Raw genomic sequence first — 12351 nt, forward strand, 5'->3', positions numbered from 1 at the left:
AAATGAACAGACTGCTGATACTTGCGTTAAATCACACATTTCTTAAAGACAAATGGTAAAATAGATTGTCCTAAAAAATGTTTAAGGGTAGTGTGTGTAATAATGAACATATCTGTGGTCAGCTACAGCTTTTGTTATATAAGATTACAAGAAAATAACATTTTAGTTCAAATATTTTAAAGCGAATAGGCTAGTTGTGTACAATGCTTGTGGTCACTTTAGCAGTTTTAACCAAAGATACATGATAGGGAGTCACAACAAACCAATCATTAAAATGTAATCCCAAACCCTGTTGTACTTCAGCTTTATTTCCATGACAATAAAAGAGATTGCAAGTGTGTAAAATCTCATAGTCTTTTAATAATATAAACCTAGCAACCAACTACTCAGAACCGTTAATTAGCTGCCCCATCCCACAATTACCCTCAGGGTTACATTTTTATTGTGGCCCTGCTAACATTATACTGTAGCAGCTTATGAAAAAAAAATGGTGACATTATTTACTAATAACAGTACATACACCATCAGTCATTGTATAACATATTTCATATTATACTGTTTTCATGTATAAAAAGCATGGTAAAACACTGTCAAACATTAAAGCATTAACACATGGTAAAGCACATGCATCTGTGAATAACTGGAAACTAGTATGGAAAACAATGTATTGGAGAAGTTCTGTAAATGATTTAAGCACAGAAAATGCACAGTTACTTACAAAATCACCCCTGGTGTAAAGCTTGGCAGTTTACCAAAATCTGGTATGGAATCACTCTTAGTACAATATTCAGTTATAGAGTATGCAGGTATTTTGTTGATACTGCAAAAGTCTGTTTTATGAAATTAACCAAAATCTTTTCTTTTTCAGGGTGGCTATGACTTTGTTGGGCCCTGCAGTGGAAGAGACTGTTCAGTTTGCCAGTGCTTCCCAGAACAAGGAATGCGGGTAAGAAATATATCTGATGTTTTACATTGCTATCTCGATGTGATCCCCTAAAGGTCGTTCTGTGACAACTGTAAATCCCTGACGACGTCCCACATGGAGCTAGCCCATAGTGCTCTGGCTACTGCTTTATTTTTTAAAGGATTTATTGTTGTAACGGCAGATGTGATTTGACAGTTGTATAGCGCTTGACATTTCTTGACATTCTGCAAATGTAACTTTTATCTGTTCGTGACAGCTACAGAACATTGTTCTTTGATCTTGCTGCCATTTTGGCATATTTATATCTTAAGATAAATCATTCAGATGAGTCATTTCACATGCACAGGTAGTTTTATTTGATCAGACATGACACAACGCGTGTGTGCAGGTATATAGGTATTTAAGGGAAATAGGAAATTAAAACTGGTTAAGTTGACGTATTTTATCCTAGGGCTAGACTGTCATGTTAAGACACTTACTATATTACAGACGCAATTTGAATTGTGGAAATGCACTTGCTACTAATTGATGAAACAATGCAGCATGTGCTAATCAGACTGAGGCAACATGTTCTAGCTTTTTATCTTTGAACATGTTGTACTATATATATATATATATATATATATATATATATATATATATATATATACATATATATATATATATATATATATAATATCTATATACATATACACCAACAATAACATAATACATACAACATATAAACATAAAATACGCACCCTGCCACATGTTCATATAGTTTTTTTTTTTGTTTAAATTATGTCTCAATCCTAAAATTCTAGGTGATGCAAAACTTTTGGCCATAGCTGTACATGAATACAAGCCTACTAATCTGAAAGAAACAGCACACTGACAAGTTTGACTTTGAACACACTTCACATCCACCAATCGCATTGTGGTAGTGACCACAGAACACAACCACATGAAAACACATGAAACTCAGATCTGCTTATTGTGTTCGTTGGGTTATGGAGTAATGAACATGCCAGCTATTATTTTAAAGAACATGCCTAAGATATTGAATGCTACCATTTATAATTATACATTGCCTATATAAACAATAAGCCCATCATAACAGGTATTAAATATCATGCTTGCATGTTCGGGGAAGCAGAATACTGGACCTCCACTTGCTGTTAAAATCACCATGTCAGACGAGTCTCTGCTTCCCTGACATGAACTGTGTTATACCAGTACTGTACCATTAAAAACGACTGGTTAACTTCCCACCTGCAGGGCTGATTTTACAAGGTAGGACATTGTAAAAATGGGGAAAATAAGCCATTGGTCCACCCAGGCACCATGGATAACATTACCCTTATGTCAGTTAGTCATAATCTGGACTCTTTCAGACAGTTCCATTATAACCTCATAAAAAGAGGAAAATAGCTTTGTAAAGAAAAATAAAAGCTATAAACAACAAGTAAATGCATGCATTGTGTATCACCTCAATGACATTCTTCAGGTGAGACTCGTATCTGATTGTTGTTGTGACATGTTTGAAGCAGTTTAAATAACTGAAGGCAGGTGTGGTGGAATGCCCCAAGCAACAGCAGCAGCTTCGTACTTTGATATAAAGAGACAAATATTCTGCTTAAAGCAGCAGCAACTTTAAATAAATGAGAGCATTAAGCACTTGCACAGGATGGCTTTTTGATTGGCTTCATTCCTCTTTTACAGTTGACCTCCTTCATTGTATAGTAAGGTTTCTTCCAGGGATTTTTATCAATTAATGATTGAGTGATTACAAAAACAATTGATCTATTAATCTTGTCTATCTGAGTGCGGTATCAAAAAACGTTATGTGAAAAAGATTCCTTAAATTATTTTAGAGGTACTTCCAAAGACATTCTGGATTCGTGTAAGTAAATATACATATATCAAACATTATGTGGCATTATGAAACATTTGCAGTAAATAGAATGATGTTAATACTTTGTATTACTTGTAATTGTCTTTCAGTACAATTTCTTATCACTAGCAAACAGGTGTGATTAATCGATTAATCAATCAGTAAAAAAATGTCAAGATTAAAACTCCTGATGGCTGATGTAAGGATAGGCGCAGTGCAAACAATTGCGGCTGCAAAATCCAAATTGCCTAGTGACCAATTATTTTGCACTGCAGCCTATGTAAGCTTAAGAGCAATGCAAACTACTCAACACGTGCAAATAATGAATCGTAATCATGATAATGAGGGTTTCAATGAGTGGCGCCGGCCACACTTACAGCCCAGTGGTGAGGTGAATTAGGAGTGAAGAGAGCAGTAGGCGCTGTATAAGATTTGTGGAGCACAAAAAAAATATGTCGGAGGAAGGGGAGCAAAGTTCTCTTGGTACACGGAAAAGAAAAGAAAAGTTTTTTAGAGGCCTCAGCCAACATCAGTTATGCTACCAAAGAGGCCATATGGTCCTCTATAGTGGAGAAAGTCAATGCTGTCAGTCAACCAGGTGATGAAAAGATGGCAGGACCTGCAGCTGTGAACAAAAAGCGAAACTCACAACACAGCACAGGCATTCAAGAGGAGGTCTGCCATCCACATCACAGCTGACACCACTGGAGAGGCAAGCGGAGAGGACAATCCATACCAAACAAAGTGACCCTGGGTTTGAATATGCAGAGTCTTCTCCATCTTGAACTACTCCTCCAAAGGTTTTCCTGCCTGTCCTCAACAAGAGCCACATCAGCCATCCTGAGGCCAGTGACAGGTCTCTGAAGGTGTGTGGTTTTATACAGCTCTTAATTACTTGCTTCTACTTTGGTTTGCAACTTGTCAGAGGAGGTGCAAAGTTTTTGGAGGGTCAACAATTGCCCTTGTGCAAGGCAAAATCCTTACATCTCATTATAATGTTTGTACCCACTTAGTATTCCAGATCCCTGCCCAATTCCATGCTCTTTTCTTCATTTGAATAGATTTCATTTAAATGGACAAATGATGGCAAAGTGCTAATTCTTTACTTATGCTTAGTTATGTTTTTTTTGCTGCAGCAAATCACTTTGCACGTATCCTTACATCGGCCCCCTGGTTTCTTCCCTTTGGAATAACACAAAAGAGCAGACATTTCTACCTTGTTGGCAGTGAGAGCGTCTCGTTTAGAGGAAATATTTATCTCTGTCTCATTTATCTGCCCCCCAATTCCAGTCGTATAGCTGGTTCAGGGATAGTGAATACAAAACAAGAATGGTCTAGCAGTTGGTGGGTGGGTAGGGTAGGGTTTGGTTTGATAGGGTAGAGTGGGTGTTCATATTGGTTTCAAAGTGAAAGCAATCTAAACCTTTTTATTCCATCTTTTTGAGGTGTATCTTTGTACTCCATGTATTACACAATTGCTGGAGATATAGGTGCAGTCGGTCCCCGAAGATCACCTTGAATAAATCTGAGAAACAATACACAAAGTAATGAGACAAGAAGCAAGCACCACATGTTTGCTATTTTGTGTATTTAGCAAATATCCCTGCGGCGGGGCAGAGGAAAAGCCCTGCACATAAATAGGGGCCGGTCAAAGCCCTGCTGATCAAATGTATTGTGTTATGATTAAAAATGTATTGTATTATTTAAAAGAGAATGCATTGTGATTTCAAATGTATTGTTTTATGTTTATTTAAACAGGTGAATTTGTGTGTGTTGTTTTGATGCGATTTGAATGTATTTTGTATTTATTTAAAATACAAAGTGTTTTGTTTGTTATTATGTGGCAGTGTGGATGGGATAAAAGCCCATCCACTAAACTCGTGCAGAATGTGACCGTCTCCGGACTGATTCATTTATCGTTAATTCGGAGATGGTCGCATGTATAAAAACCCTGCAGCTTCTGTGTTCAAGATGGGTGTTCAGGAAGGAGGAACGTGTGCAAGAGAGAGAACGAGGTAAAGAAAGTAAAAGTAAACAAATGCTACGCGTGCTGGAAATCACCAGCACGGTACTTGTTGTTTTGTTTGGTGTCGGTCTTCGTGTTTTTTTTTGTTCAACCTTTTATTTTGCTCTGTGACCAGTGTATTTTTGTTCAAATATCTATTTTATTTTTGTTTAATAAAAACGACACCACAGTGCACTTTTCACCAGAGTCCCTGCCTGTGTTGTCTCTGTCAGCTGTCTGGTCTGGGAACGTCAACCGTCGGCTACCCTGTCACAGTCTCTATTATGATTGTAAACTTTTGACCTTCCCATTAAAAAAGAGTTTCTGTCAGTCCACACCCTGTTTAGGTCCTGGTTTTATTTCTCATGCTGTCCTAAATATACTAGAACACAAAGCAAACAATATTGAACTATGGAAAGACAATACATTTGAATAAAAAGCAATATATATATATATATATATATATATATATATATATATATATATATATATATATATATATTTTGGCAATTACTTTGGAACTATATAACAGTAGTAATACTAAAAGCAATGAATGAGTCAATGCCTAACATTTCGACTGTTAATCTTTCTGAACATCTTCAACAGTTAAAATGTTTGTCATTAAATTTGAAGTTTATTTTGTATTACTACATCTCCCACCATTGAGTGTTTTACTATACATGAAACTACAGATTCTTGGTGGTATTACTAACTTTGGCAGATCACAAAAACTGGTAATTTTTATATACAGTACTGTGCAAAAGTTTTAGGCAGGTGTGAAAAAATGCTGTAAAGTAAGAATGCTTTCAAAAATATACATGTTAATAGATTATATTTATCAATTAACTAAATGCAAAGTGAGTGAACAGAAGAAAAATCTAAATCAAATCCATATTTAGTGTGACCACCCTTTGCCTTCAAAACAGCATCAATTCTTCTAGGTACACTTGCACAAAGTCAGGGATTTTGTAGGCATATAGTCAGGTGTATGATTAAACAATTATACCAAACAGGTGCTAATGATCATCAATTCAATATGTAGGTTGAAACACAATCATTAACTGAAACAGAAACAGCTGTGTAGGAGGAATAAAACTGGGTGAGGAACAGCCAAACTCAGCTAACAAGGTGAGGTTGCTGAAGACAGTTTACTGTCAAAAGTCATACACCATGGCAAGACTGAGCACAGCAACAAGACACAAGGTAGTTATACTGCATCAGCAAGGCCTCTCCCAGGCAGAAATTTCAAGGCAGACGGGTTTCCAGATGTGCTGTCCAAGCTCTTTTGAAGAAGCACAAAGAAATGGGCAACGTTGAGGACCGTAGACGCAGTGGTCGGCCAAGGAAACTTACTGCAGCAGATGAAAGACACATCATGCTTACTTCCCTTCGCAATCGGAAGATGTCCAGCAGTGCCATCAGCTCAGAATTGGCAGAAAACAGTGGGACCCTGGTACACCCATCTACTGTCCGGAGAAGTCTGGTCAGAAGTGGCCTTCATGGAAGACTTGCGGTCAAAAAGCCATACCTCCGACGTGGAAACAAGGCCAAGCAACTCAACTATGCACGAAAACACAGGAACTGGGGTGCAGAAAAATGGCAGCAGGTGCTCTGGACTGATGAGTCCAAATTTGAAATATTTGGCTGTAGCAGAAGGCAGTTTGTTCGCCGAAGGGCTGGAGAGCGGTACACGAATGAGTGTCTGCAGGCAACAGTGAAGCATGGTGGAGGTTCCTTGCAAGTTTGGGGCTGCATTTCTGCAAATAGAGTTGGGGATTTGGTCAGAATTAATGGTCTCCTCAATGCTGAGAAGTACAGGCAGATACTTCTCCATCATGCAATACCATCAGGGAGGCATCTGATTGGCCCCAAATTTATTCTGCAGCATGACAACGACCCCAAACATACAGCGAAAGTCATTAAGAACTATCTTCAGCATAAAGAAGAACAAGGAGTCCTGGAAGTGATGGTATGGCCCCCACAGAGCCCTGATCTCAACATCATCGAGTCTGTCTGGGATTACATGAAGAGAGAGAAGCAACTGAGGCGGCCTAAATCCACAGAAGAACTGTGGTTAGTTCTCCAAGATGTTTGGGCCAACCTACCTGCCGAGTTCCTTCAAAAACTGTGTGCAAGTGTACCTAGAAGAATTGATGCTGTTTTGAAGGCAAAGGGTGGTCACATCAAATATTGATTTGATGTAGATTTTTCTTCTGTTCACTCACTTTGCATTTTGTTGATTGATAAATATAAACTATTAACATGTCTATTTTTGAAAGCATTCTTACTTTACAGCATTTTTTCACACTTGCCTAAAACTTTTGCACAGTACTGTATATACAGTATATATATATATATATATATATATATATATATATATATATATATATATATATATATATATATATGCCCACAGCATGAGATGCATTGAAAAGGTAAGATCACATTGTTCCAATGAATATCGCTTTTCTTTTTCAAATGCAGCTGTTCACCTTTATCAAAATCATTACATTGGAAAAGTAAGTTTTGTTTATTAGGATCCTAAGATAAATACACATGCATACTATTACTGATTAAGTATTAACAGCACTAGTCTTCTAGACTTCACTTGACTAGTTAGGTTTTAGCCTCACTTTCTGGCCTGTTGTGGTAGGAAGTAAATGTTTTAGTCCCTGTGAGGTCAGGTGTAACAATTAAATAGGTTAATTTGGGTCAGACATTGTCTGACAAATATGAAAGGGAATGTTAAAGCGCTGGTATGCATGCTTTAGGCTTTATATTTATGAGAGGATGATTTTACAATAGATGACATTACAGCTGTTGGCAGGGCTGGATTGAAGGACGTGAGGGCCCTGCACTAACCCATATTTTGGGGGCCCTATGCATATTATGGCGAATGGTGTTATTGACATATTGGTTAATCCGGTCCTGTGTTGGGGAGCGAGCCAATTGTATATGGAGCGGGGGAGCGGAGCGGGGTAGTTGCTGGAGCCATTTGCTGGAGAACATTTCCAGTCCGCTCTTTCACAGCACTGAGAAGAACTGAGCACGGTTTTATTTTTCTTAAATACATGTTCGGCCATGGAGTTTGCACAAAAAAAAAAGATGACAAATACAGATGCAGTCACTGTACAGTATTTTCCATCATACCTGTGCATGGTAACCATTAATTAGGCACTTTTATGTTTTGCAGACTTGAGAAAAAAAAAAAAAATTATATTCAATGTGATTGGCATTGCACTTTATAGTTCATTATGGAGGGAAAAACATATATTCTCCTGATTGTGGAGCTGCCATATAAAAATGTGAGAAACATCATCAGTGTGTCCATCTGTCTGTGGTTATTATGTAGCCTATATTATTCTTAAACAGTTCTATGGTTATGCACTAATACAGAGCTGTGAACACGGTTTATATTTTCTGCACTCTTAAGGATAGTTCATACACTACAGGGTCGTGGTCCATCAGCCCCATTGATACTCCTGTGTGTTCATGCGTTGCTTTGAACTCCCTATGAGCTATTCAGATACAAACAAGCCCAGCATAAAGCTAATTTGATACAAATCATATGCAAAGTTTGAAATTGGTGTGAGTACACCGTACACAACATCATAGGAACCTGTTAATTGCAAGGTGATAATTCCTAAATTTAACTTTATTTTCAAATTATGCATTTTTTCAGTAGCAATCAATAATAACGAGGAAGTGTTTTCGAATTGAATTAGATAATTTAGCAGAGCACATTATGTAGGCTTTTTTCTTTGCTGATCATAGCTGGGCATGAGGCTTGTTAAACTGTGTATGCCTTTATTGCCTTGTACCACACGACAGAAGTCACATGCAAGTGATAATCTCACTGTTGTTAATGATCATTTTAATTAACATTCAAACATCAGTGGGAACATAGAACACAAAATGATGCAATATGGATTACAGACATAAAAAAAAAGATTCAGTCCCAGTAAAGTACAAAAGCATTAGCAAGCGCATAATATAACATCCACTGAGGTTAATGGGTCAGTGGTTTTGTTAGTTTACCAGAAAGTCGCTAATATATACAACAGCAGCAGTAATATATGTATACAATGTTTTTATTTTTTTCCAAACCTGTTGATAGATTCCTTCAATGGACCAGTAGTAGCATTGCATTCAATAGAACAAAACAATGTAGTTTAAAAAAAAAAAAAGGGAATAACTTTTATGTCCTTTACTTCTTTTTGGGTTTTCTTTTGTAGTGAGAGAAACAAACACGATGAACTTAAACCCTTCTTGCCGGCTGCAGACATCCACATTTGAATTTCCTTCAGCCTCCCGCATTGTATACATTTACATTTACCCGCTTTTTATTCTAAAATTTCAACCCCCGAATTAAAAACGACCAGGTATGCTGTAATCGAGAAAGAAATGCATAAAAGAACAAAATTAACCAAAAGCAAGCTTCTGTGCGCCTCTCTTCCTGTGTGTGTGGACCCTTCTGCCCGCATGCAGTTTTTGTAAAATGTCCCAAACAAACGGTGACCTTGCTGAGGCCCCAATTCTGCTGGGGGCCCTACACTATAGTATAGTATGTTGGCAATGTGTTGGGATTTTGGAATGTAAGGTATTTTTCATGTTTTAAAAACAAAGCAGGTTAACACAGAGTTGTCTTTGGCACTGTGCTCTCCTGTAACCACTGGCATCTTTTAAAACATTTTGGACCTAATATCTATTTTATTTTTTCACAGTTGGAAAAGTAAAAAAAAAAACAAATAAAACATAGTAATTATAGTGGATCACATTCCACAGCTGCCAGTCTAAAGGTTTTACAGGACCACCAACACACTTTAGATATTTGATTACTATGTTTACACTGTATTTACCATATGTATTATTGCTTTTGTATTATCTTAGGATATGAATCAAGGTGCAAATGCTAATTTTCAGAGTGGAACAAAATATTTTCTGAAATAAAACTAGCAAGAAATTACGCTTAGCAACCATTTAAATGTTCTTGGGAGAATGAGAATTTGGGGATATGAAGCCATCTGTCTGCCTATTTATCCACACATAGACTGTATGCCACACTTACATTTTATCAAGGACATGCTGTGAATGTAGATCACGGCAATCACATTTTTTCATGATACTGTAGTTTTAATTTTGTTTTTACATATTTGACATAGATGTTACTGATTTCATTGTTTATTTTCTTATAGAACCCTTCACCATTGAACAGTTAAGATAGATTACTTTCGTTTAAATTAATCTCCACCCTGGATATGCATGAATCTGTACAAATTAGTTGTGGTTAATCCATAGATATAAAACAAAGTAATGCATGCGTTTGGTGTGGTGTGTGTTCATAAGTACTAAGGCTAGCCACGTAGATATTGTTTGTTACCTGGGTAACTTGTATTATTGGTTTTGTATTTATTTACTAATGTTCTCATCCTTTCCCTATTATGTGGTTAGTTTTGTTGTTGTCATATAATAAGCCTCAAGATCAAAGTACAGCAAAGGCCATATGTTTTGCATTACCCTATAGAATTATCTAATTTTGCTTCATAAAGTGGACTGAAACCTGCTGAATAATGTTATATTACCATATTGAATTACATACCACTTTGTAGTATTCTATATACTTAATGAAAAAAGTAGAAAAATTTGACATTTCGAAATCTAACATGAAATACTGTAATACTATAATACTATTATGGCTTCTGGTAGACTTGTGTGATATCATTTTGTAGTTTAATTACATGATTTTAAATAAAATATCTAAATTATGTTATATATATATATGTATATTATTAGTATTATTATTATTATTTTAATTATGCCTCAATCTTTTTGGCCATAGCTGTAGAACGGCCAATTTTGCTTTTGTATACATGCCTTTTGAGCACTAATCATATTTAGCTCTCTTTAATCTCAAAGCTTTTGCTCTATTCAGTCACATACAGAACATTCAGACGCTTACACAAAGCTTTAATATCATAAAAAGTGATATTAATAAACTTTTGTTGTCTGCTCTTGTTGTCACTCGAACTCTGAAGCTTGTGTAAAATTAGCATCCAAGTTAAACCCAGTATCAAAGTGATTGGAACAGTAACAAACATATACTCAATGCTAACTAGGTTACTACCCCCCCCCCCCCCCTCCCCCCCCCCCCCCCCCCCTCCCCCACCCCCATTGGGCTGAGTGCCTGCAGCAATCTTTACAGATAGATCTTGAAACCGTAATCCCAGTGGAGTCTTATCACATCGACTCAATTGGAACATCAAACCAAGATAGAGATCTTGGTAAATGTGAGTGCAGTAACTCAGTGTGACCTCACAAAACTGCTTTATCAGGTTATATAACAAGTCTTTATGTTTCAGTAGACATAACAGGATTCCTGTATCAAATCAGGTAATGTGCAATCACTTTAGAGTTAACATCTGAAACACTATAGGAAACTATACCTATGGTATCTAGAAAATAGTACCTGTAACAGCACTATAATATTCTACACTGTATAATTCCAGAGCTTGTTCTTGGTTCGGTTAGTATTTGGCCCAGAAGACAATACAGCTACTGGCACTGGAAGGCAAAGTGGGCATATTATACCGTCTACTTTAACCACACCAATTTGTCCTTTTCCATACTACATGGCGTTGCTTCTCTTTATTTGGACGGCTGTTCTGCGACTTAAATGCGCTGTGCTAGTCACATTAGGCAGGGCCAGAAAATAGTTGTTATTACACGATATCAATAGGGTCTTAAAAAGACTTCCAATTGTTACAGGCTTCTGAACTAAAAGAAAGAGAGAGGCAATCCTGCCTGCCACATAGCATGTTAAGGTTGGATCAGCTGTCAGGTTCTCTCTGACCTCTCCATCTGACGGGTAGCTTTGTACCTCCAACCAAAACTGTAAAACTATGGGATGCAAGTAAAGTTCATGAGAAAGGGTAAAAATCCATGCTTGCTTTCCTCAAAGTTTACAGACCATGATTACAAATGGTATAGGAGGAAACCCTTGTGGTTTTACTGTATTGAGTGCTTCTACCAACTCAATACCATTGTGTTCAAATAAAAAAGATCACCATCATGTCTACTTCAAAGTGCAAAGACTGCAATGAAAGACACATAAACTGTAAACTGTAATAAAGAGTTGAATCAGGTGATGTGTTCCCTTAACACCAGAACAAACAAGGTGGTCATTTTGACTGTTTTTGGAATTTAAATTTAAATTGCAAAGCGTGCGTTTTAAGATACAGAGCTTTTGTGACTTCCTAAATATATGTACTAATTACCCTGACAAAAAAAGAATCGCGTAGCTGCAAAAATTAGGGAGATAAAATACTATTTTGACCAGGAGCGGTCAAATTGACCGCTACATATAAAACATATAACAATTAAATGTTGCGGTATTATTTGTATTTATCAGTCGGGACATGGTGCCATGTATTGAAGTTTGATTATATCAGTCTGCATTCCTCAAATGAGCGGTTATCTGACATTTATATTGTTTCAATGAGCCTCCTGATAGGCCATCAATCAGCCTTGACAGCTAACGGTGACAGGCTG

The 12351-nt window shown here is 36.9% G+C and overlaps 1 protein-coding gene across 1 annotated transcript in view; it reads left to right on the forward strand.

Annotated features, from left to right (window-relative positions):
- col4a4 (collagen, type IV, alpha 4) overlaps nucleotides 1-12351 on the forward strand; it is a 70315-nt gene that overhangs the window by 15940 nt on the left and 42024 nt on the right. Inside the window, exon 4 of the mRNA XM_059034204.1 lies at nucleotides 869-946. Within this exon, the coding sequence (XP_058890187.1) occupies nucleotides 869-946 (78 nt within the window). The remainder of the gene's footprint in view (nucleotides 1-868; nucleotides 947-12351) is intronic.

This window comes from Acipenser ruthenus, chromosome 12, assembly GCF_902713425.1.
Source record: "Acipenser ruthenus chromosome 12, fAciRut3.2 maternal haplotype, whole genome shotgun sequence".
Taxonomy (NCBI): Eukaryota; Metazoa; Chordata; class Actinopteri; order Acipenseriformes; family Acipenseridae; genus Acipenser; species Acipenser ruthenus.